The sequence below is a fragment of the Podarcis melisellensis genome, assembly GCF_964234715.1.
Source record: "Podarcis melisellensis genome assembly, chromosome: 17".
Taxonomy (NCBI): domain Eukaryota; kingdom Metazoa; phylum Chordata; class Lepidosauria; order Squamata; family Lacertidae; genus Podarcis; species Podarcis melisellensis.
Genome location: NC_138534.1, coordinates 38,016,298 through 38,042,184, shown reverse-complemented (window position 1 = coordinate 38,042,184; position 25,887 = coordinate 38,016,298). Strand labels below are relative to the sequence as shown.

Sequence of the window (25,887 nt, the reverse complement as noted above, 5' to 3'; positions counted from 1 at the left end):
GGTCCCTTTACCTCGGGTTACAGACGCTTCAGGTTACAGACTCCGCTAACCCAGAAATAGTACCTCTGGTTAAGAACTTTGCTTCAGGATGAGAACAGAAATTGTGTTCCGGCGGCACGGTGGCAGCGGGAGGCCTCATTAGCTAAAGTGGTACCTCAGGTTAAGAACAGTTTCATGTTAAGAATGGACCTCCAGGATGAATTAAGTTCTCTACCCGAGGTACCACTGTACTTTTATCATGAAAATGGAACCTGTACTCTACTATGCTGCATCTCTCCTTTTCATTTATTTTTTGTGTGAAAATGGTTGCATAGTCTTGGGAACACCGGACGTTGTAGCACTGGTGTTCCATTTCCTGGGTAGGACACCCACTGCAAGAGCCACGAGACCATTGTTTACCTTTTTAAAATAAATAAATCAGTTTATATTGTTGGCTACATAAGTGTGACAGGTGAGCTGACTTGCACTAGACGCTGATGTGCGCCAGAATTAACCAACACCCCAAGACACGTATGGACTGTTTGAAATCTTTTTGAAAGGTTTTTATTTACAGTGCTAAACAATATATATATTTATATTTCTCATCCTCATAATGTCTGTGCCATAGAAAATACTGCAGATGGGTCTGCGTTAATTTACAAACAAAAACAACTAAAGACCCTGAAAGGAACAAGGGAGAAATCAAAATTTGGTCCCTAATTTTTTTTTAATTTAAAAACAACCCGAAATGAGGAACACACACACTGAGTCACATTATTACTTTACACATTTAAAAACAAGCTTCGCCTTCTGGAAGAAGAAAAAAATGTCGACCAGATCCAGCTTGTTGCCTGCCTTGTAAATTTGTACAAAAATGTATTAATAATGAAAATCTTGTCTATGTTTTACTTAAAAACACATTTAAATTGTGTATATATATGTATGTATATATTTATATATTTGCCTTTTCCCAGCAATGGAAAGGGAACCAGGCACAGGACAAAGGAACAAATCACTGCAAGATTCCCTGCCCCCTTTTACATCCCAGGCTCTGGACCCAATTTAACATTTCAGCACCATAAAATTTCCACACCGCATTTGTGGAATTCTGTAAGGGGCCAAAGAAAAGAAGGGGAAAGGTGGGGGGGGGGGAGAGACGGGAATTTGTCCAGGGCAGAAGAAGTTTACAGAAGATGTATCAAAAAGCAGAGGCATGTGAGGATCTCCAGTTAGGCAGCAATTTTGAGAGGGTGATTGGGAAGAAGTAGGGGCGATGTTTCTGGATATTGGGGATATTCGAATGGGGGGGGGAGAGGAAGAAATCAGCAGCTGTAGGGAGCACTGTAATATGGAACAGATCTCGGGGCTAGGAAAGAGCATCTTCAGCTTCCTCTGTCCTCGTTGGAAAGCCTTTTGTGACCCCTTCTCGTCCTCTGTGGCTACAGCACAGAAGTGGGGGCCTGCACAGGTGGAGGAAGGAAGATGGGGGGGAACAGATAGTGGAGAAGAGGGTGGGGGAGGGAGGGGATCAAGCAGAAGAGCCGTTTTCTGTTTTCTTTCTCTTTGGGTCCACTTCGTCCTGTAAATAATAACAACAAAAAAAACACGGATGCATTTAGTCATAAGCCATAAACCATGTGTCTCCAGAGAATCCTGAAAAATTCAATGCTGCCTGGTGGAACTGGTGGAACCCAAGGTTGCCGGGAGGGTAAAATAGGGAGACGATCCACGTACGCCCCCTTGAGTATCTTGGAGGAAAGGCAGGACACAAATGTAACAAATGAACAAGTACGGTGGTACCTTGGTTTATGAACTTAATCTGTTTCGTTCTTAAACCGAGATGCTAACGAGGCCTCCCGCCACCAGTGCCCTTCCACCTTTCGGATTCTGTTCTTAGACCGAGGTAAAGTTCTCAAACCGGAACACTACTTCCGGTTTTGCAGAGTTCGTAAACCAAATCGTTCTTAAACCGGACTGTTCTTAAACTGAGCTACCACTGTATGCTTGTGAAGTTGTTGTACAAGTTCAATTCCACCCACTTTGAAGATTTCAGAAGGTACCCCATCAGGTCCACTGGCTTTGTTGTTTTTCATTTGGTTAATAGCTGTGCACAACTCTCCCAGATTTGGGGATACCGCAAGCTCATCTCTAACTTGTTTTTGCAGAATTTGTGAGGGGACCTCAGCAGCTATGGGGGAGTTGTGGTTAAGGAGATGTTGGTGGTGTTCTTTCCAGTATGCAATGAAGAGGCAGGGGAAGGGAAAACACACTTGTAACCTGCACTGTCTGTAGTGGACTAGGTCAAACCTTGAGCTATTTGAGCTGTTTTCTGCCCCAAAACCCTAGCATGTGGTGCAATGCAAATACCGTATTTTTCGCCCTATAGGACGCACTTTTTCCCCTCCAAAAATGAAGGGGAAATGTGTGTGCGTCCTATGGGGCGAATGCAGGCTTTCGCTGAAGCCTAGAGAGCAAGAGGGGTCGGTGCGCACCGACCCCTCTCGCTCTCCAGCCTTCGCGGACCTCTCCGCAAGCAGCGGGAGCCAGCGCTGGGCTCCCACGGCTTGCAGAGAGCTGCCTGTTTGGGGGCTGGGGTCGGGGGAAGCTCGGGCCTCCCCAGCCCCGCGCCTGGGGGGGGGAAATAATTTTTTCCCCTTTATTTCCCCCCCCAAAAAAACTAGGTGCGCCTTATGGGACGGTGCGTCCTATAGGGTGAAAAATATGGTAAATGCAGGACTGAGAGTAGATGTGGAGCTCTGAAGGTTATCTTCTGCAGTGTGGGCATCTCCTGTTTTTTCTCTAATCACAAAGGACTCGAACGAGGCAGCAGTGTTTCCCGAGCTCATTCAAATTACCAGCAGCTTTGCACATTGACACACCAGTGTGTGCAGCACTGAGGTGCAGAGATCCGATCTGTAGGAAACTGTGCAGGGAGTTTGTGGGTGAATGGAGGATGCAGAACAACATTGAAGCACAGTGCAAAGCCCCCCAAATTTGGTTTCGGGGGGGGGATGGGTGCTTCCAGGGAGGGGCTGCTGTTCTTCCGGACAGCCAGAATTTGCCTAGACGGAACTGCTTTATAAGAATGACAGCTTTAAGACCCAGTGTCTAAGGAAGCTTCACCACCGCCTCCCCAGCAATCATTTTTCCTAGTATGCCATGCCTTTTTAGATTGCAAGTCTGCTATCGATCTTCCCAAGCCACTCTGGGAGCCTGCTCGGCTCAAGGGTGGGGTCTAAAAGCTTCACATAAATAAATGATAGATGTGCCGTTACCTCACTTCCACCAAATGGGAGTGAGCAATTCACGTTTCACAGACGGCCGTGCCTTTGGCTTGCCGCAACATGCTTAATGGCCGACTTACAAATTGCCTAGAGCTGTTCTGTCGTCTACCTGTGAGTAGCCGCTGGGAGGGCAAGGCCTCAGCCCTTAGAAGAAGCGCCCAGCTTTGACCCAGAAAAGGCCTTCAAGGACTCAGGACCACAATACCTCAAGGATCGCCTCGCCCCCCATAAACCCACCCAGACCCTGAAATCAACATCTGAGGCCCTGCTTTGGGGGCCTCTCCCACGAGAAGTCTGAAGGGGGGGCAACATGAGAACCAGCCTTTTCTACAGCGGTTCCCCATTTGTGGGATGCTCTCCCCAGGGAAGTTCGCCTGGCGCATTCGTTATCTTTAGGCCCCAGGTGAAAGTGTTCCTTTTCAGCCAGGTCTTGGGCTGATTGACCATTTACGCCCTTTTAAATCCATCCGTGGGAGTGGCGGTGTTATTGGTATGTTTTCGTTTTACAGTGCATTTTGTCTTCTCGTTTTGCATTTTTGGTGTTGTGAACCGCCTTGCGATTTTCAAAAGCATGCGGATTTAATAAATAAATACATAAATGGAGAGCAGAGGAAACCCATTCTCCATTTACAGTGGTACCTCGGGTTAGATACGCTTCAGGTTACATACCCTTCAGGCTACAGACTCCGCTAACCCAGAAATATTACCTCGGGTTAAAAACTTTGCTTCAGGATGAGAACAGAAATCGTGCTCCGGCGGCCCGGCGGCAGCAGGAGGCCCCATTAGTTAAAGTGGTCTTCAGGTTAAGTACAGTTTCAGGTTAAGAACGGACCTCCGGAACGAATTAAGTACTTAACCCGAGGTACCATTGTATTTGTTCACCCCACCCCACAGCTGCAACCAGCTTCGAGACACGGCCAGAGCTCTCACGCTACAGGATAAGCAGCCCTTCACCTTGGGGGTGGGGTTGTTCGGGGGGGGAGGTTTCCTGCCTTTATGCGTTTACACGTGGACCCCGGCACAAGATGAGAGTCATGCGTTGTTCAGGGTCATCTATCAATCCAGCTGGGTTGTGTACTTGGAACTGAGTGGCGCCACCATCTTGTTCTGTGCCTTAGGAAGCCAAGTGCCTTGGGGTGGACTTGTTCCTCATACGTCCCCTTAGTTCTTTGGCGGAACAGAACTCTCCCCACTCCTGCCATCCTTGGCATCGTTTCTACTAACCTCTTCCTGCTTCTTCTCCGCAGATCGCTTCACTGCATGTGAATCTGGCTCCTGTTCGTTCTCATCGTCTTGGAATTGAGGGAAGGGGAGGGGTGGGAAACACACGTTAGATCAGTCAACCAGCCACGGAAGGCAGCATTCATTTATAGCACAGCTCACAAGCGGTTTGCTCACTCTCACCTTCGTCCTCGTCCTCGTCGTCATCCACATCCTCAGGATTTGCGTCTTCCTCCTCGTCCTCTTCCTCGGCTCCATTCTCATCGTCCTGTATAATGCAAACCCACAGAAGGCAGCAGTTGTGTCAGTGTCTCCGGGACATGCTCTGCCTTCCCAAAAGCTCATCCCCGTCTTAATTTCCACTTTCCAGAGCCCAACAATTCTAATAATAATAATTTTATTATTTATACCCTGCCCATCTGGCTTGGCTTCCCCAGCCACTCTGGGCGGCTTCCAAAAAAATATTAAAATACTGTAATACATCAAACATTAAAAGCTTCCCTAAACAGGGCTGCCTTCAGATGTCTTCTAAAAGTCTGGTAGTTGTTGTTCTCTTTGACATCTGGTGGGAGAGAATTCCACAGGGAGGGCGCCACTACCGAGAAGGCCCTCTGCCTGGTTCCCTCTAACTTGGCCTCTCGCAGTGAGGGAACCGCCAGAAGGCCCTCAGAGCTGGACTTCAGTGTCCGGGTAGAACGATGGGAGTGGAGATGCTCCTTCAGGTATACAGGACTGATTCTGCTCAATTTATATTTATTTCATTTACTGTCACACAGATACCCTACTCCTCTTCAGAGGAGCTGGTTGTGGCTTAAGCAACTCCCTGCACTGTCCCCTTTACACTTTGAGTCTCTGTTCTTTACAGAGGATGACGAGAATTCTGCTTCATTTCTGGCCATATTCGCTTCTTGCCAGTTTTCCTTACACAGCCACTGCTCTCTTATTCAAAACACAGCTCTCCTCTCTGGGTGAACTTCCACGTTGGTTCTTGTCAGGGCATGGGAGAGGCTGACACTGGAATGTGCGGATGTTCATTCAGCAAATCTGACCCTGATCAGGAGATAGCAGTAGCTGCTCATAACACAGATGGACTCTTAGCTGAGAGCCTTCTCCTAACCAAGGCTGTGCTCACCCAGCAGGTACAGAGAACAGAACTAGCAACAGCTGTGATCTTCAAATTAGATGTGATGCAGAAGATCAGTGACTGGCATTTTCCTTGATTTTAGTCTTTCTGCAGAGCTATTTTGAGGTTGAGGATAGCAGTGTTCTGGGAGAGGGTCTGGACCTTTTGCCAAGTCTAAACCCCCATCTCCTGAAGCTTATTAGCTTTGTGAGGGAGGGTGGGAAATAGGGGAGAGGCAAGCAAAATGTAAGTATTTCTGTACCTATTTCCCAGAAGCAACTGCTTCGCCACAGAATGCAACATTGAATGTATCATGGGTCTTCTCAAGCTAGGTGCTAAAGTATGGCTAGGCAAACTAAGGCCTGGGGGCCGGATCTGGCCCAACTGCCTTCTAAATCCAGCCCACAGACAGTCCGGGAAACGTGTTTTTACATGAGTAGAATATGTGCTTTTATTTAAATTCCATCTCTGGGTTATTTGTGGGGCACAGGAATTCATTCATCCCCCCCCCCAAAAAAATATATAGTCCGGCCCCCCACAGGGTCTGAGGGACAGTGGACTGGCCCCCTGCTGAAAACATTTGCTGACCCCTGTACTAAAGAAACCACCATTCCACATTAAGACTTATTTTTTTCATTTAGGGACTTCTTCATCTCATCTCATTGTGATTGATGCTGAGAGCACAAGAAACTCTTGCAGTCGTGCAAACCCAGCTCATCATCTTGGGACTGAATATACAGCCACCCACTCACTGCAGTAGCACACTTTGGGCTTTCAAATTTCAGCAGCGCCCTGGGCGACGCTAAAATTTGGCACTCCCGTACCTCTCACGCTACATTCTACAGCACTGTTGTGGCACCCCGTGCAGCGTGGCACCCAGGTCGGCCGAACTACCCTAAAACCGCCTCTGGTTCTTGCTCTCCCTGCTGCCCTCCACGAGAGGTATTTTTGCACCCTAGAGAAGTCAGCATGAACCCCACTTTGTAATTCTTAGCACCTGAAACTCTCCACTAGGTCTCAGGATACCTGTTTAAGGAGCAGGACGCAGTGGTAGACTGCAGCATGGCCTGCTTGCCACACATTCTAATTCTCCAGGGCAGCTAAGATTGCCACCTTTCCCTCCTACCTTTCCCTTGCTGCATGGCAGATTCCTCCCCCCCCCCCGCCCCCCAAATTAAGTGACCCTCCTCGCTCAGCGGACACAGTTTCCCGGCAGATCTCCATCACAAGAAAAGCTACACTTGTTGGCATGTCTGCCCACCACAGAGTTGTCCACAGCCTTCAAGGGAGCAGGGTTGACAACCCGGTGCAGCAAATAGATAGCCCTTTCTTCTGCTGCTGATCTGATGGAGCAGGAGAGTAGAAACAGCAGTTCCTGTTCCCCTTTCCTATCCCTGCAAGTTGGAGCCCCAAAGTGGCAGAACTTGGAAATCGTTCAGTCCAACCGTATATTCTGATGGGCACTCCTTTGCCTATTCTGCTTTGCCCCAGCCTGCACCCCAGCCTTGCCTCTAGATGGTACTAATTTTTCCAGTTTTCCTTAGGAAAAGTCTATATGGGCATTAAAAAAAAAAAGCACATGTGCAGAGAGCTGCTCAGTTTGGCACTTTTGGCATCACAAAGAAGCCTCCCCTCTTCCCCCTGAAGCATTTTGCAACTTAAAAAAAATGAATAAATCTTTAAAAACGCCAGGCACCATAGGATCTTTTCCATTATAGCTGTACAAATGGTGCTATAAACAAGACCATCGTGGGTGGAGCAAGATAAATGGCAAGAGGAAACCAGCACTCATGGCTGAGGCAACTATGTGAAGAGTCAGAAGAGGCAAAACCAAAACCCGGTGTCTCTTTTTTTAAGTGTTTGCCTGTACACACCCTCACTTTGCTGTCTTCCTTGCCATGCTCTCCAACCTCTCTCTGCTTCTCAACCAAATACAGGCATAGGCAAGGGACTACAACTAGCTAACAGGACCAGTGGTCAAGGATGATAGGAGTTGTAGTCCCAAAACATCTGGAGGGCCAAGTTTGCCTATGCCTGACCAAATATCTGCCCAGTTACCTCTATTATCTCCTTCTTTTCTTTGCGGGCAGACTTCTCCTCATGCTTCTCCTTCTTTTCTTTCAGGTCCTGGAAGACAGGAAGAGAAATACGTGTGCTTAATACTAGAGGGGCTGTAAAGAAGGGCTAATATGAAGAAGCAGGAATTGCGTAATAATAAGACAGAAATAATAAAATCGGTGAAGAGGAGGGCGTGGCTCAATTACCGGCAATAGGAGAGCAGATAGCTGAATACCAAAGGCAACATGTTTAAGCGTTTCAAAAAGGAGAGGTTGCTTTTAGAATTGCCCGCAGTGTATCACTGAGATTAAGAGCCTTGTCACTGTGACAAATAGGGAAACCTAGGCAACGTTTTTCAAGCTATAGAAGCCTCGCGGTGGAAGACCAGCTGAAGGCTTGCCAACATTTGGTGGTCGTGGTGTGATTTAACTGTGGCCCATGACGTTTTGGTGCCCAAGACTGATCATCCAAATGGGCGCTTCCTCCCACTAATTAACATGTGTCACAATCTGCCAGCCTGCTGCCACGCGGCTCCCATTCATTCCACTGGAGCTTGCACAAAATTACTTCCAAGTCTATTATTATTACGCATGAAATTTGTCAGCCACCTCACAGCGCCTCGTTTTAGGGCTGCCTGTGCCCGTGGTTTGTTGTTGTTTGTTTATATGCCACTATAACATCATTAAGATCCTTCAGAGAGCATTTTTGGAAGTTAAAAATTTAGCTCTTTCTAAAAAGGAACCCTTGTTTTGTTTTTTTAAACTTCTGGGGAAGCCGTCCCATCGCATATGGTGTTGCACTGCAATTCTCATCATCCCCTGAACAATTGCCCATGCCGGCTGAGACTGATTGGGATTTAAATTCAACACCCGATTCACCCTGCCGTTTACAGAGACTAGCCGGAGATGTCTAATCGGAAATGTCTACACTGCTGGTCACTGCACTTATGATGTAGACCTGACTTTCATGGGCAACGACTTATTTGACTTTAGTTATTAATACATCTATCAGCAACCTCCCATCTGGTGTTGCTCCTGAGTGCTAAGAAACCCAGAGAGTCAGCACAGCTTTTAAAGCAGTGCAGTTAAGGTTCGGTTCATCATCTTGATTCAAAATGGTGTCCAACTCTATCCAAACACAGGTGAAAACCTGCTCCTTTATCTCAGGAACCAACATGCAAAATTTGGCTATGATAACTCAAGAGGCGTCCAGATGTACAGCAAATAAGTAACTCTCTGAAATAGATAGCAGATGGTGTGGTAGTTTCTGCTTGGCTATTGGCTGTTTATAGGTAAGAATAGCAGTATGTTTATGCAGTCTGTTCCCTCTATGTGTTCCGGAATATTTCATCTTTATCTCCAAAATTCTTCTGACAGAGCCTTGTAAAATAGGATAAGCTGATATTATCTGCATGTTGTGGCTGAAGAGTTGTATCTGAGAGAAGAGTGGTTTTGTTCTTGGGTGAAACGAGATAAGAACCTGGGGCCTTAATTACTATACTACACTAAGCTGCTTTCTTTAAAACACACACACGGGGGGGGGGTGCAATTTAACATACTGAAACATCATCCATTTAGTTATTTATGCAGATAACAAGCAAGAAACTTACATACGAGGTTTAAAATAGGATTGCTAAACATGCACCGCCCTCTGAGAAAGGAAAATGGGCAAAGGACATAAGGCAGGGAACATATCCCAGGGTTACTCTAGAATTTTTATTTTGCTCTCCGTAAAGGGTTTTATAGGGTGGATGGAAATGTGCACCTTTTTGCACACTTTTTGATCTGTGCCAACACTGGGCCCTTGCACCAGTTCCGGTGAAAACCCAGCTATGCACTAAAACAACTTCACCTTTGTGCAGGACTACAAAGTAGAAAAACCTTAATTAGATGGTGTGAGAGAGGTAAGCCTTTGTAAAGGAGGCATCCGGGGTAAGAAAGGTTGCCATATAGGACAGATGATCCCATAAATGTTCCACTAGAGGGCATAATACGCTTTCAAAACTCAGGCATGAGGCTTCTAAAACCTGCTACTGGCAAAGATGGAACACTGGCCTAGATATGAGGTAGTCTAACCCAGATTGATCATTTCAGGGTCAAATCAGCATCTGAGATTTCCATAGCTAATCCTCTAACCAGAACCATTTTTCTATGCATTCAGAATCAAAAGTAGCTTCTTTCTTCCTTTCACACACAGACAAAAGGCAAACATTTTCCATGGCCACTCCCAAAGCCTGGGGCATAATGAATAGTAACTGACTGGGGTTCTGGGGTTTCTCTTATAAAACCAGACAGATTTTCCTCCCGCTGGTCATTTTCTGAACTTGCAGCTGGAAGGGTTGTGTTCTTAGAAATGTCATGTCATGACAATAGCCCATAAAACCTTCCATAAGTGATGTAGTATGCAAGACCCATCACTGACAATCTCACGGGGACATAATTTGTATGATGTAAAACAACGAAACTGACTGGTGTTGTGATCCAACCACTGCTATCAAAAATAAGGTGAACCTGGGAACAATGTGCCCCAAGGCTTTGCTTCTGCAAACATTGCACACAATTAGATACCTGGTTTTGTACGTTAACTAAAATCTGGGGGAAGTCTTGTGTGGAAGACTATTTTCAAAGCTGCGGAACTGACTATCTTTAGCTTTCTCATGCAAACTGAGAAAGAGATGTACAATACTGTAGAAGCAAGTCTGAGCAGCATGTAACTGTAATTTATGCCGATGTCCCCGGCTGCCCTTAAGGTTGTTTTAATCAATGACTATCCTTACAGTGCAGGAGAGGAGACTGCCTAACTATCAAAAAATATTGTGAAAGACCCAAGCCCTGGAACACAGTTTGAGTACTGTTTGCCTTTGCCTTTTATCTTTTTCTCCCTCTTTTCTGGCAGGCCAGAGAATCCTATGCCCTGGTATGCCCTGCCGTGAAATTGCATGTTTACTCAGAATTACTGCCAGGTACACGTGCGTAGGATTGCAGCTTTACACGTTCCTGCTTCCATTCTGCTACAAGGGAGCGAAGAAGCTGGACGGAGACCTATTAATGGCATGGCGGCACTGAATTCCTACTGCCTCCCTCGTTTAATCTTTCCCTTCTCTCCCCACCCCCTCTTCAATTAACGTTTCCAATCCAGCATTAGTAAATATACCAGGAGCAAATCCCACGCGGCGCTAACCGCCCCCCCCCCCTTAGGGAGTCACGTGGCTTCTCGAGGGTTGTGTTGTCTTACTCTTCGGGGTGACCTTGCCCCGCAACCTACTTTCCCGCTTCACCCGCAGCAGGCAGCCTTCTTGCAAGACCCGAGCTACAGTTCCCACGACGCGGAGATAACACGTGTCTCCGCGGTTTGCGCGCACATGGACACAAAACAAAGTCAGGAACGCCAAGGCAAGCGAAGACATAAGGTCCGATGCCTTCGCAGGCAAGAAACATGGTTGCGGGGGAAAATGACCCATATGTTGGCAAGCGAGCAGGCAGGCAGGCAGGCAGGCGCACGCACATCCCGGCGCGCGCGCGCTCTTTAATTGCCTTCCATCTTTTCCTGGCTTTGTGCTGCGCGTCTCCGCTTCACTGTTTTTGTTTCCTAATAAAGCGAAACGGTTTAGGCGTCTGGTTTCGTAGTCCGCCGGATGGGAGGTTCGGCGTCCTTGTTTAAAAACTGTGCCCCCCTTCTTCACACTGAGGATCACCCACCCAACCCAGGTGGGCGCATGGTTTGAAAGGTGACCGCCCCCTCCTCCCCGCCCGCTCTCCATGATGATTAATGGCACTAGGATGAAAAGAAAAAGCTCTCCGCCTTTGGCACAGCTAGGGGCACCCAACTGACACGTGCATTCTTTCCCGGTTCTCACAAACCCTGGAGACTTTGGGCAGAAAGCAAACGCGCCCCAGCCAGCCAAGCGCACCGTGTTGGCCGCGAAGGTGACGGGCGCGAGAGCGCAATGCCCGCACGCCGCTCTCTGCCCGTCTAAGGGCGTGCGTTTTCTTTTCCTGACCCGAAGCCCAGCCGACAGCTCGTTTGCAAGGGGACCAGGAAAAAAAAGGAAAAGCGGGTCGTTCGGGAGACGCGTGGAAAGGCGTCGGGATAAAGGCGGGCGCGGGGGCGCGGGGAGCAAGGCGCACGCACGCCACCCTCCTCGAGTCTTCTCTTCCCTCCGTAACTGTTTCCCCACAACCAGCTTGCGCCCTCTCTGCCATCGATCCCGAGCGCAGCGGGGCAAGGGCGAGCTCCGCCACCAGCCCCTATCCGCCTGCTTCGTTGCAATCGAGCATTGGGCGCCCTCGCCCCGGGGTCTTGATCCCAGCTTGGTCCTCACCTTGGCCCCCAGCTCCACCGGAGCCTCCTCGGCGGGCTTCTCCGACATCCTGGAAAGAGGGGAGCGAAACAAAAGAAAAGGCGCAAGGCGAGAAAGAGCGAGGGCGCGCGGGAGAGGCGCTTGGCCGGAGGGACCAGGTGCAGCTCGGGTTAAGCTCTCGGGAAGCCGACGGGCACTTCTCGGCTCGCCCCGGCGCCACAGCCACAGGGTTCTCCGCTGCCGCGATGAGGCTGTGCCAGAAAAAGGGATTTATACGGCGCTCGGCGGCGAGGGAGGGACCTGCGCAAAGGGAGGGGAGGCTGGGAGGGATGAGCGGGAAGGAGGGAGGGCTGGATGGAAGAGCGAAGGCGCAAGCAAGGCTGCCCAGCAGGAGGAGGAGGAGGAGGAGGAATATAAATGGCCCGGCAAGAGGGGACGCTGCGCTTTGCGAAACAAAAGAAAACAAAACCATTCACTGCGGAAGGAGGGTTAGGGGAGCTTGCGTGGTCCTGAAGGCCGGGAACCCCAGCCAGAGCTATGCCCTTGGGGAAGCTTCCCTTCCGCGCTTTGTCTCCGGCTCCTTTGTTCGAGTCGCGCTCTCCTCTCCTCTCCTTCGCAAGACCGCGCGTGCCCTTTGTACTACTACCCCGTGTTAACGGAGCCAGAATAACGAGAACCTAAATCGCCAGCTGCTGGCTCCGTTGCGCCAGGCACGGCTGCAAGTGATCTGCTGTCTGCGTGGTTGCAAGGCTTGAGATAGCTGCCTTTAGCCACCCCCGACTGTGGCAGAAAGCTGGAACCGAGTTGTGCCCCACAGTTGGAATCCGATCCAGAACCCCGGGGTTCCTGTTGCGGTGGAAACATCTCCAGGTTATTACCCAGGACTCCTCGCATTCCAGTGAATTCTGGAGTAAAAACGGTATTGTTCAGCCTAGGCCATGCTGAGCCCTAGGGGTGCGTATCATTCTGTGGCTCTCTGCCCATGTCCAGAGTGGACTGGAGAACCCTCTCCAGATTCCATACCATTTGGCACAGGACGGATTCATCCTTTTTCATTCCCCCTTGATAGAAACTTGACAAGGGGTAACCAAGCCATGTTAGTCACCTTCCCTATCCCAATTCATTCACCTGTGAAAAATCAGCTACATGCATGTGAGAACCAGTCCCAAGACTTGCACTACTTGGAACAAACTAAGGCATCCAGAGAAAAGGAATGGGGGTGTTTTACCAAGTCTCCCCCCCCCCAGTCCCCTGGGCAATTATTTTTGAGGAAACATGAACCCCCTGCTTACGTGATCACCTGTCCTCTTCCAGTGTTCCCCTTTGCGAACACCATATAACACACTTCTTCACTCATTCTGTTCACAAGAATCACATTTTGCCCAAGAAAATTTCCCTGAGCTAGAGTAAATTCCCTCTGAATCACTGATGTACTGACTCGGGGTTATCTTCACAGACACATTTTATTTATTGAAAACCTTCCCTTTAACAGGTTCTCAAGGTGGCTTACAAGACTTTACGACAAAACAAAAGCATTAAAACACTAGTATAAAAGCAGTCAGCAGAATTAAAAGCAAACACCAACAGCAAAGAAACAAAACACAAAGAGTGAAAAAGCCTGGGGAAAGGAAAAGGCCTTTCCCAGTGCCAAAATGACATCAAGGTAGGTGCCATGTAAGCCACCTTGTGGAGAGCATACCCTAGTTGAGAGGCCACCATCAGATAGTCAGCAACCTTTCCCCTGAAGCCACCTGTCATACCTCAGATGGAGGGGAACCCAAAGAAAGGCCTCTGCTGAAGATCTCATTGTATGGGTGGACGAGCAGGCACAAGTGGAGACCGGCAGTCTTTCAGGCATCCTGGTCTCAAGCCATAAAGGCTTTTAAAGGTCAAAATCCACACACTGAACTGAGCCCAGACCAGACTGAAAGCCAGCTAAGTTGGTGAAGCATAGGAGTAATGGGATCACAATGCCTAGATCCAGTTAATAGACTCACAGTTGTACTTTGAACTAATGGAAGCTTCTGAACTGTCTTGAAAGGCATCCCTATATACATTGCATTACAGTACAGTGGTACCTCGGGTTACGAGCTTAATTCATTCCAGAGGTCCGTTCTTAACCCAAAACCATTCTTAACCTGAAGTACCACTTTAGCTAATGGGGCCTCCCACTGCTACCTCGCCGCCGCCATGCGATTTCCATTCTCATCCTGGGGCAAAGTTCTCAACTCGAGGTACTACTTCTGGGTTAGTGGAGTTTGTAACCCAAAGTGTTTGTAACCTGAAGCATTTGTAACCAGAGCTACCATTGTAGTATAATTTGGAAGTTACCAAGACATAGATCACAGAGACCAAGGTATCTGTCTAGATACAGTTGCGGCTGGTGCACCAGTCTAAACTGGTATAACATGCTCAGCACCACAGAGGCAAACTATACCTCAGGTGGCAACGATGGATCTGTAGGCAATCCCTCTCCAGAGGGGTTGCACTCCAGCACAGGGTGAACATAAGTAACATGAGGAGATGAATCATCTCCATCCTGTCTTGTCTAGGCTGAGCTTCATGTTCTTTGCCTTCATCCAGTTAATTACTGAACCCATCTAGTCCTGGTTTATCACCATCATCACTTAATATGAGTTCGGTGAAAAAGAGAAATAGAGCTGTCATCCCCATATAGATACAACTAATTTCAACTTCCCTGATGATGACCTCACTCAGTAGTTTCATTTGTATGGAGGACAAAGATGTCAGGAAGTCAAGGAGTGGTTCCCCCTGCACCACCTTCTGAAATTGGCTGCCCAAGTAGGTGTGCACACTTTACTGTGCAAAAGAACTCCCCCCCCCCTTTTTTTGCTTTCCCTATTTCAAGCCTTGCCCTCTTCTATCATATCTGCACAGCACCGATGGGGCTACCTGCCTATATCACACAACTGAGTCATACTATCAAGTCCTCCACTACTGGTCAGTTGGTTTGGACTCCCCATTGTGTTTTCATACCAGAGTCTGGCAAAATCTAGTGCTATGGGAAGAGAACAGTAAGTAGGCAAATCGCTCCTTGGAATTAAGTGGCATTGATTAACACCCCCTCCCCCAATGGATATTTCTGCTCTTCCTTCTGCATCTTCCAATATCTCAAGACAGAAAGACAAATATGGATTGGCTTCTATTGTGAAATAGGGCACATTCCATTATTTAACTGGTCCAAATGTCTTGCAGCATGACATGCTTCCTAAGGAAGCATAAGTAGTCCACTTGTTGAGCACATCTGGCCCCTCACAGCACACACTTTGTGATAACAACATGGCTGCTCAGTTTGGTATTAAGGAGGCAAGGCACAAGCCTTTCTTCTATCTGTGTCATTACTGGCTTCTTCACTTGAGAGAATGTAACAAATCCTTTTGACTCTTTCCTGTTATTTCTGCCAATTGGATCATTACGTTCATTGGGCCTAAATACTTTTTTTTTTTTAAGCTAGAAAAGTGGAAGTTTCAGCACAGAAACCCAAGAGTTGTGAAGCTGAAATAATGCAGTTTCCAGTCTTCTGTATTCAACTACCCCCATTTGTGTGTAGCACGTGCCACAAGCAGAGGATTAATCAAGACACAGCTTGTCATAAGTATTCCTATTCTGAAAAAGGAATATATGTTTTTAAACAAAGCTGGTCTTCCAGAATGGAATAAAACCGCCACAATGCAATGTGCACAATTCCCAACTTAAGAGAGCATATCCAGATAAACACAATTGCTGATATCGAGGACGACTAGGAGGTCCAGCAAAATCAACAAGGTCCTGCTCCTTCTGTTTTCTGGTGTAGACCATCTATCAGGATGGCCAAGACAGTTGCTGCATCAAATGTAGGCCTAAAGTCCAACTGAAATGGATCCTGATAATTGTCTCATCCAAGACGTAATGAAGTTGGCACAGCCACCACTCACTCAAAGCACTTTACCCAGGAAGTGGCAAATAGTGGGTCTAACAGCAACCACACATATGCTTCCTTCAAACAACTTTGATGACGTTGGAACAGTTTTGTCTTGAGATGTAGAAAGAGAGCTGTCTGGTAGAGCTCTGAGGGTTCCTTAACACCTTCTAGTTGCCGACCTTGGCGGCTCCAATTTCAGTAGAGTCCTGTGCAACACCAAAATCCAGTGCCCCCTGCCTCTCGCCTTCCATTGGACTTCATAGCAGTGGCGTAGCATGGGTTGTCAGCACCCGGGGCAAGACAAGTAATTTGCACCCCCTAACCCGTGGATTTGCGCCCCCTAACCCTAACCCCCAGATGTTGCACCCGCTGCGGCCGGCCCCCCCTGCACCCCCCACGCTACGCCACTGCTTCATAGTTGTGATGCCTGCTGTGGCACTCCAGAAGCTCTGTGCCCAGTGCAACTGAACCAGTTGTGCTCTCCTAGATCTGTATCTGCAGCATCTGCTGGCTCACAATAAAGATGAACCAGGGTCACTCAGAAAAACTCTGCTGGGAACACAATGATGGCCAAGAGCATTCTAATATTTCCAACCACTCCTGCAGAAGAAAGTAGGTGCTGGATCTGTAAACCTCAACAGGAACCGATCTGACCATGGTGAGATTCATATCCTCAGCTATGATCTTAGTACCTATCTCCTACCCTAGAAATGCCTTCAAAGGCTGGTGCCACATATCCAAAGTACTAGAGCTTTCCTCAGTTGACAGCTAGAAGTTAGTTGAAGATTCCACCTAAACATTAGGAAGAACTTCCTGACAGTAAGAGCTGTTCGACAGTGGAATTTGCTGCCAAGGAGTGTGGTGGAGTCTCCTTCTTTGAAGGTCTTTAAGCAGAGGCTTGACAACCATATGTCAGGAGTGTTCTGATGGTGTTTCCTGCTTGGCAGGGGGTTGGACTCGATGGACCTTGTGGTCTCTTCCAACTCTATGATTCTATGATTCTCTGCTCCTGGATAGCTCCTCTTCTTCCATCAGCAACTGGGGAACAGGAGCTGTGTAGAAAATTTCTCTCGTTGCTCCTCTGCTGGTCCAGCTGCCTTTTCCATCTTCTTGGGAAACACTCAGTATCTGGAACTACCTTGGCCTTTGGTAAAAAATCAAGTAAAAAAGTCCTTTTATCAGGAAAGCCACAGAAAAAATATATTCAATTGATATCTGATAACATAAATCCAAAATTATATCCATTGCTTTAAAAATGTTCAACCCACAACCAGTTTTATTCTTGCCTTCATTCATAACTCCATGAGCTGCTCCTCTTCAAAACAGGATCCAGAGCATGTGGTCCCACAGCCCTGTCAACTAGCTTTTCTATTGGTGCCCTCACAATTAAAGCCAAATACTGTGAGGCAATTACCATGCTAATTTTTATTGTGGGAATCTTTTGTCAGTTGACTTGAGAGCCTCCCAGGAATAAAAAGCAGGATATAAGCCTTCAAAATAAATAAATCCCATTTATTCTTGCAAGTAAAAAGTTGCCACAAATAATAGGTTAAAACATATTCATTCTTTGTAAATTCTCCAATTGGTCTTCTAGCTTGATTGATCGCTGCAGAAAACACTCAATAGGGCTGGGTAATAGTACAACGGGAGCCATCACGAGATGCTGAGCACTTCATTTAAATAGGGGCCTTTAACAGTCTTTAAAATATAAATACAATAATGGGATGGTGAGATATGTGTATTTTTAACAAAACAAAAAAGTGCTTATGTTCAGTAGGCTTTGAAATGCAGAACAGGCAAATTCTGTGGAATCTTTTATGTTTTGCACTTTGAATAAGAGCTGGGTAGCAAAAGTTGGGGCAAGTGCCTACAGTAATGGCCTCTGTGTGTGTGTGTGTGTGTGTGTGTGTTTGTAGAAGCAAGCTTTATCAAATTTGTATGGACTGATTTTTTGCAATGTGTTTCTAGGTTCCTAAATTGCAGAGATCGCCATTACTTGGGGGGCAGCGGGTGACACTTCAGAGCAGACATCCTGCTGTTAGTTGAGGCAGCAAGCCTGTGTTTCCAGGGTAGAACACTTCACACTTCCTGTGTAGCTGAACGCTCCACTACACATAAACAAGATCCTTCTGAATACTGGAAGAAGAAATCAAGAAAACAGCATGTTAAGAATTGAGTTCCTGTCAAACCTTCCCGTTAACACCTATTCCACCTCCCCCCCAGTTTAGGCGTATTAAAAACAGAGATATCACCTTGCCAACAAAGGTCCGTATAGTTACTATGGTTTTCCCAGTACAGTGGTACCTCGGGTTAAGTACTTAATTCGTTCCGGAGGTCTGTTCTTAACCTGAAACTGTTCTTAACCTGAAGCACCACTTTAGCTAATGGGGCCTCCTGCTGCTGCCGCGTCGCCGGAGCACAATTTCCGTTCTCATCCTGAAGCAAAGTTCTTAACCTGAAGCACTATTTCTGGGTTAGCAGAGTCTGTAACCTGAAGCGTATGTAAGCCGAGGTACCATTGTAGTGATGTATGGAAGTGAGAGCTGGACCATAAAGAAGGCTGATCGCCAAAGAATTGATGCTTTTGAATTATGGTGCTGGAGGATTGCAAGAAGATCAACCCTATCCATTCTGAAGGAAATCAGCCCTGAGTGCTCACTGGAAGGACAGATCCTGAAGCTGAGGCTCCAAGACTTTGGCCACCTCATGAATAGAGAAGACTCCCTGATGTTGGGAAACATGGAGCGCACAAGGAGAAGGGGACGACAGAGGACGAGATGGTGGGACAGTGTTCTCGAAGCTTCCAGCATGAGTCTGACCAGACTGCGGGAGGCAGTGGAAGACAGGAGTGCCTGGCGTGCTCTGGTCCAGGGGGTCACGAAGAGGCGGACACGACTAAACAACATTGTCATGGACACGCGAGCCCACACCCGCGATCCTTCTATAGCGAGGATCGAGGGTCTTTTGTCTTTCCTCCTCGTGGCATTTATTCGCACGACCTTTATGGTACTGAAGCACCGAAGGATCTCGCTCGGGAAAGAAAACGCAGCTCGAGCGCCAACAAGATGGCGAGGAGCTATTAGTCTGGAGCCGGAGCCTCGCACAGGTTCCCTCCCACTCCTGCTTTCCCCTGACTGGAATTTTCCACTCCAGCTGCCTTCGCTCGCAGCCCGCCTCCCTCCCGTCTTGTCCACACCCAGTTCCAGAATAATTCCCGGCTTCGCACATTTTATTCCCTCAGAACTCCTCCCCAGGCCAATATATTAATACGGGGCGGGGCTAATTCGCTTGTCCGCGCGAGGCAAACCGCGGGAGGGGGCGGGAGAAGACGAGGTTTTTTGTGTTGTTGTGTTGTGTTGTGTGTGTTATGTGTGTGTGTTTTGCCGTTGTTTTCCTCCTCCCTCCCTTTTCCCGCGCTCTAATCGGGAGCTCAGGGAGCTCGTGTGGTTGAAAGACGGAGACGCAGCGCTTTTTGCTCCCCTTATAAGGAGAGGACAGGGACGGGGACTGCGATTGGACGATTCAAATGAGCAGGAGGCTTAGCAACAGGCTTCGTATTGGCTGCCGGGCGGGGAAGGGAAGGAGGGGGAGGGAGAACCCACAGCGCCCCGCGCGAGGGAAGAAATGGAGGGAATGGGAATGAGGCCATGGGGGAGGGAGTTGGGTTTTGGGCGACAGTTTCCGTGGCAACAAACGGGAGGATTTCGCTTCACGAAAGCCGTGGGGCGGAGTGTCCCCTGGAGGGGTGGGAATGAGGGGAGTGGGTCTTCCCATCGTGGCTTGAAGGAGGGGAGGTGCAATTTAGCTTGTTGGTTACCTCAGAATATTATTTCACAAGCAAAACTAGCCTGATAACACATTTGAAAAACGACGACGAGGAGGAGGGGAAAAAAACCAGGGCAGCACACCTGAGAGACTTCTATTTGGTGCATCTATAGGACCATAATTCCCTCTTATTAAAAGCACCAGAATAGTTTCAGCTTTCAACAATATGCAGCACAATCTGTTACTAATATTGTACTGGCCTTAGGTGAGAGTTAACCACTCCCATCATAAAAGGTTGCCATGTAAGAGAAGCCCTCAGGCAGATAGGAAAGATTCCTGGGATATTGTGTGTGTTTGGCAGCTAACAAATCATTTATTTATATGTGTTAATGGATGCATAATATATCTGTGTTATTAATTATGTTTGTGTGTGTGTTGCTATTTCATATATAACAAAAAAAAATAGTGTCTGTAGCAATACAAAAACACAGATCAGAGAAACACCTAGCCAAAGATCCGATCAAAACTCAAGGGAATCCTGGAATCTTTTTGGAAAAATAAAACTAGTGCCTGAACACGAACAGGGAAGTGGGGTGGGGTGTGTGAAACCAACTTTTGAAAGGTTGGAGCTATTATGGGTTATATTATAATTCACATAGTGAGGGGATCCAGATAAGAGCTTCTAAGGAATGGGTTTATGTGAGAAAAAGCAGTCCTACTCATATCCAGTTAGGGCTTTAAGAAGTTTAACGCCAGCACTTTGAACTGGGCTCAGAAAGCAACTGAGAGCCAATGAAGTATTAAAATTGGCATAATATGACCCCTGCAACCTGCCCCATTCAACCATCTAGCAGCTGCGTTTTGAACCACTTGTAGTTTCCAAGTTCATTTTGAAGGCAGCTCACATAAAGTGCTTAGATTAGCACTGTCCCAATATATCAGGTCAAGCAATGTGGGCAGAACAGACTGGTATGAAATAACAGAAAAACATGGTATTCCAGGAAATGTTTTCATATCAATAAGGAAATGCAGGCAGACCGTGTAATACATGTTCATCACTGTTCATGAGTACCATTAAAGCACAAAGCTGCCATAGGTTTTAATGTTTTGATAGGCACTTTATTAAATAGAACCTCAGATTAGTTAGTACAAGACAGAAAGGGGCAGACATCCACTGGAAGGAGATTTTGCAAATTGGCAATCCCCTTACATTCCACCTTTTTCTTTTCTTAACTGATTCCATTAAATCTCTTATTTCAACTCTGGCTGCAAATGGTGCTGCAAATTAAGGGCCCCTCAAGATGTGCCTTTTTATGGTGCATTCATAATGATTTATGCTCATGATGGGGCAGCCATACCCGATCCCACTTTCAATACTATTTGTGCATGCAATAGTTTCAAGGTGGACACACATGGCTTTATTTCCAATAGATGTGTGTCCAAAACTTCCTGCTGAAATCCTGTAACTTTTTATAGCACACATGTTCCGGTGTGTGGGTGTATCTATAGGGCAAGCGTGCTGCTCCAGAAAGCAATAATAGAACAATAGGGAAGCATCACACAAATAAAATGGAACAATGTGTAGACGATCCAGTATAAATCCACTACTAATGCACTGTTACTGTGCCTGTTAAATGTTGCAGAATGCACCTGTAAAAAAAAACCACCAGTCAAGAGGGACCCTAAATGATTTAAAAGGGGGGGAAATGGACAGGGTTATGGACTAAATTTGTTATTGTTGCAAGTCAGGAAAAAGGTCTCTGAATTTTGAAAAATGGTCACCATGGGTTACAGCAGCAATTCCAATTTTGCAAAGATATTTAACTCTACATCAGTCAAATGATAAAAGAAATCTCCCCTGGGATTTACCCTGGCTTTTAATACACAGTGCCCAAGTGTGGCCACCTTTTCAAACAAGCTATCAATAAAATGCATTGAGGTTTAAAAGGCCAATAAAGGCTCAGCTGAATCTCTTTCTATACCAAATTGGTGGACCCCAAAAGAGAAAATATGCAGAAGAACACCTCAGAGCCTGAGGCTGGACTATTCCCTCCCCCACCACAGGGCCTTTCTTATCACCATTTGGAAAGTGCATCATACATTCTTTTCCCTGTGGTTTAATTTCAAATCATGCAGACAAACATGGGTCACCTGGCTTCATATATTTATGGGGCAGGTAAAGGTGGGTTTGGGACGAAAGGTGCCTGCAAAGCGGCTTGTTATCTCTGTGCACAGTGCTAGCCACATGCCAACAATCGGCAGATGGTCTGTGCTTGGAAAATGTTGCGCAAGGCCCTTTGCAGTTCCCCCCTTTACCTGCCCCACACCTGATGTCATATAGAAAGTCAAGTGTAGGACTGGTGGGCATGATTTGGCCGAAATGGCCTCATGGATCAAGTGGGGAGGCCTAATTAGGCCCATGGAGTGGAAGATCTCCCCCTTGTGTTAGGGTGTGCTCAGGTGGGGAGCCAACAGAAGTAGGGGTGCCATGTCTGAACTCAATCATTGAACATCATCACACTTGTGTCATTGAATGATGCACTTAATGAGGTTCCACACCAGTAGTGACTGTATAAGGGGTTATGTTAACATATTGGATTTGCTATGGTAAGGAGAAATCTGGATTAAATGTAAAAATAAAAAGTATGGGCTGGCATTTTAATGATATTATTGTGTGGATGCGGCAAAAAACAAATGTATGAGCAGCACTGATTCCACAATACACTGAAAGTGCCCTTAAATTATTTCACTGTCATTTGTGGATTGCGTTGCTGCTCCTCCATTATAAAGTTCTATTTTATTAATTGTATTTTAATATCATAATTTATTATGTGCTGTTTTACATTGTTGTGAGCTGCCTTGGAGGCCTTTCTGAAAGATTTTTTTAAAAAAATAAGTAAGATGGAAGTTATGGCTGCTGATAGAAATCCATTCCAGTGCAAATGGATTTTGAATGGCTATTCCTACCTGGCTGGGAGTAAAGTCATTGTTCTGATGGATGGCCTTATGTTAAATTGGAAGCTCTTACATTAGCACACAAGGTTCCCAAAATTACATGCACATTTAGAAAGGGTAAGGTGCATCAGGCTGCAGTTTTATACACATGTGGGAGTAAGCCCCATTCAACTCAGTGGGGCTATCTTATTAGTAGATACAAGATTGCATGTTGGACTAGCAAAATGTGAAGTAGCAAGTCTTCCTCTCAACTTTTGCATGGAATAGAGATAGGGTTTATGGGTCAAATTCATTTCTGATACAATGGCATGCATGCCTCTCCAGAAGTAAGTTTAATTAAGTTCAAAGGGACTTGCTCCCAGGTGAGTGTGTGTTGGATTGAAGCCTGAGTAGACCAGTATAGGACTATGCTATAACAGATTTATTATGTCATGAGATTTCATGGACTAGAGAAGTCCATTTAATCAGAAGCATGAAGTGTTATTTTAGACATGGCCAAAGGAGTAGGGAATAAACAATGAAGACAACTGGCAATGAAGTGGGAAAAATGCAGTCTGTAAATTCTGTGCAAACTTTAAGATCTGCAATACACACTGCACTTTTTGTTGGTTCTTTTAATCCCTTTATGGGCAATTCATTTGTAATAGTGCAATTCTATATGAAATATACTCAGAGTCGCAAAGTGATTTCATGCTCTTTATTCAGCTCATAGTGGTGAGGAGGAATGAATGAATGTCCCCTCAAAGTATCTGCTTTATATACATTATTTACACAAAGGGCTGCACATGATTGGCTAATTCCGGAATTCTACTGTAAGCCAATCAGGTTGTGGATTTACTTCCATCTGGAGCATGATTGGGTGGTTCCTGCCAACCAATCATACTGCTGCATTGTTCTAGGACCAATCAGACTGCTGCATTCTGAATCCTATTGTTCTAGGACCAATCAGACTGTTGCCTTTTGGATCCTATTGTTCTAGGACCAATCAGACTGCTGCAGTTTGGATCCTATTCAACTCAGTACATAACACTATATCTACTCAGAAGTAAGTCTCCTTCATTTAGTGGGGCCTATTCCTGCCAACTATTCCGACAGTAAGCAAAATATTGAGATTTGGTGATTCTGCTCTTTTATTATTTGGAAGCTTTGAGTCTCTCTCAGGCCTCCCTGTTTGCTCAGAAGTGTCCTATTGAGTTTCCTTTTTCAAATCACTTCAGCCTTACCTTCACTTTTTGTACTTCCCATTACTTTCATTCATTTCACACATTACTGAATGATAATTTAGAAGATCCAATCAGTGTACAACAACAATGCAAAAGAGATAAACTAGATCCAGAAGTCATTATCCAAAGTTAAACATTTGTATGTCCCATTGATGTCAGTGGGAGATACCTGAACCCTGAACTTAACTATTTACTCAGCAGCAAGTTCTACTGAATTCAGTTTGGAGCCTATTGCCAAGAAATTGTGGCTAGAATTGCAGCTTTAAGCACATGCTTAATTTTCCCACTGAAATCAGTGGTACTTGAAAGCATTTGGGTGAATCATGTCCCGAAACTATAACAGAATCCCAAATTAATTAGGCAAAGCTGCTCTTTGTACTTATAAAAATTGTAGGTGGCTGGCACAGCGTTAAAAGAGACAATATCCCTTTATTCTCTTCTGAAGTGGCACCTGGTAAATAGTACAGATAACAGAAATGTACAGAGAAGCATTTTTCTTTATAAATGAAGTAGTTTTCGGGCCAAACATGACATAACAAATCAGTCTCAGGGGCCTGTAGTTTGTGTTTGGAGCATAGTGCAAAGGAAGGGTCAGTTTGACCCTTTCCTCTCCTCCCGCATTACCTAACCTGCTCTTAGCCTTGGAAGGGAAAACTCCATCAGAGCTAATGGAGCCTTCCCTTCCGGAGTTAACAGCAGGCACAGGGATTATTTTTGTCAGGACCACAGCAGAGGAAGAAAGGGTTAAACCATTCCCTCATCAGGCGAAATATTCCCTACACCTCCTTTTTAAAAAACCTATTGATGGGATGATTCCTAATGACACACTTGGCATCACATCTAGTTTTCCTCTTACAAAGATAATTAATAGGTGGAGCTGGTTAGGGCTCATCTCATACCCAGCATAATTCTTGGGCATCTCCACATGCTGCTGGATTACAACTCTCATCATCCTTGATCATGTTGGGTGGTGCTGATGGGAATTGGAGTTGTGTTTTAATGCTGTAATCTACCCTAGGATCTTAGGGTAAAGAGCAGACAGGTAGGCAATCAATCAATCAATCAATCAATCAATCAATGCAATGTCTATTATTATTATTATGCCACCCTGAGCAGCTTCCAAAAAATTAAAACATCAAACACAGTAAAACATCAAACATTAAAAACTTCCTAATACAGGGCTGCCTTCAGATGTCTTCTAAAAGTCAGAGAGTTACTTATCTCCTTGACATCTGACAGGAGGACGTTCACAGGGTGGGTGTGACTACCAATATGGCCCTCTGCCTGGTTCCCTGTAACCTCAATTCTTGTAGGGAAGGAACCGCCAGAAGACCCTTGGAGCTGGACCTCAGTGTCCAGGCAGAACGATGGGGATGTAGACGCTCCTTCCGGTACATTACTACTACTACTTAAACTTGCATATTGCCCCTCATACAGAGCCGAAGCTATTTAGGGCTTTAAAGTTCAGCACCAACACTTTGAATTATGCTCAGAAATGTACTGGGAGCCAATGTAGATCTTTTAGGACCAGTGTTATATGGTCCTGTTGGCCTCTCCCAGTCACCAATCTGGCAGCCACATTCTGGATTAGCTGTACTTTCCACATCACCTTCAAAGGTAGTCCCACCGTAGAGCACATTGCAGTACTCCAAGCGGGAGCTAACCAGAGCATGTTTCACTCTGGCGAGACAGTGTGCAGGCAGGTAGGGGATCACAGGTCTTACCTCTGACCTGGAGGAAGGTGTATGGTGGGCGGCTTGCAGGATTCCAAGAAGCACAACACAGCGCCATCATGGGGTCTCTAGCCTGCAGCTCCCAGAAACCAGAGATGGGGAATCTGACAGAAAGAGGGTGGATTTGTACACAAACGAGGAAGATCATGTTTTTTTATCCATTAAGATTACACTTAATAGGTTTCCCTCCGTCTTATTACATGCTTAAATGTCAAATACACTGAGGCCAAAATACCATTTCCCCTTGCATTTCCCCCCATGTTCCTCCAATGTCCTTAATAATGTCCTGTAGTTATTTGCTGAGCTTTCTGTCTAAGATGCATA

At 46.3% G+C, this 25,887-nt stretch overlaps 1 protein-coding gene across 1 annotated transcript; it reads right to left on the bottom strand.

The window, feature by feature from the left end:
* Window positions 1–527: 527 nt before the first annotated feature.
* On the bottom strand, window positions 528–12,223 carry PTMS (parathymosin). The gene is made up of 5 exons (XM_081895074.1): window positions 11,987–12,223; window positions 7,666–7,734; window positions 4,668–4,752; window positions 4,488–4,555; window positions 528–1,558 (listed from the first exon to the last, which is right to left on the bottom strand). Exons 1-5 carry the CDS (start codon window positions 12,032–12,034, stop codon window positions 1,508–1,510), a joined length of 321 nt encoding a protein of 106 aa, XP_081751200.1. The 5' UTR covers window positions 12,035–12,223; the 3' UTR covers window positions 528–1,507.
* Window positions 12,224–25,887: the final 13,664 nt, after the last annotated feature.

Excerpts from the sequence above, each read along its gene's own strand:
- PTMS (XM_081895074.1), bottom strand. The coding sequence starts at position 12,034 with ATGTCGGAGAAGCCCGCCGAGGAGGCTCCGGTGGAGCTGGGGGCCAAG. Across the intron at positions 7,735-11,986 it reads CGGTGGAGCTGGGGGCCAAG|GACCTGAAAGAAAAGAAGGA; the intron begins GTGAGGACCAAG and ends CCTGTCTTCCAG. Across the intron at positions 4,753-7,665 it reads AAAAGAAGGAGATAATAGAG|GACGATGAGAATGGAGCCGA; the intron begins GTAACTGGGCAG and ends TGCATTATACAG.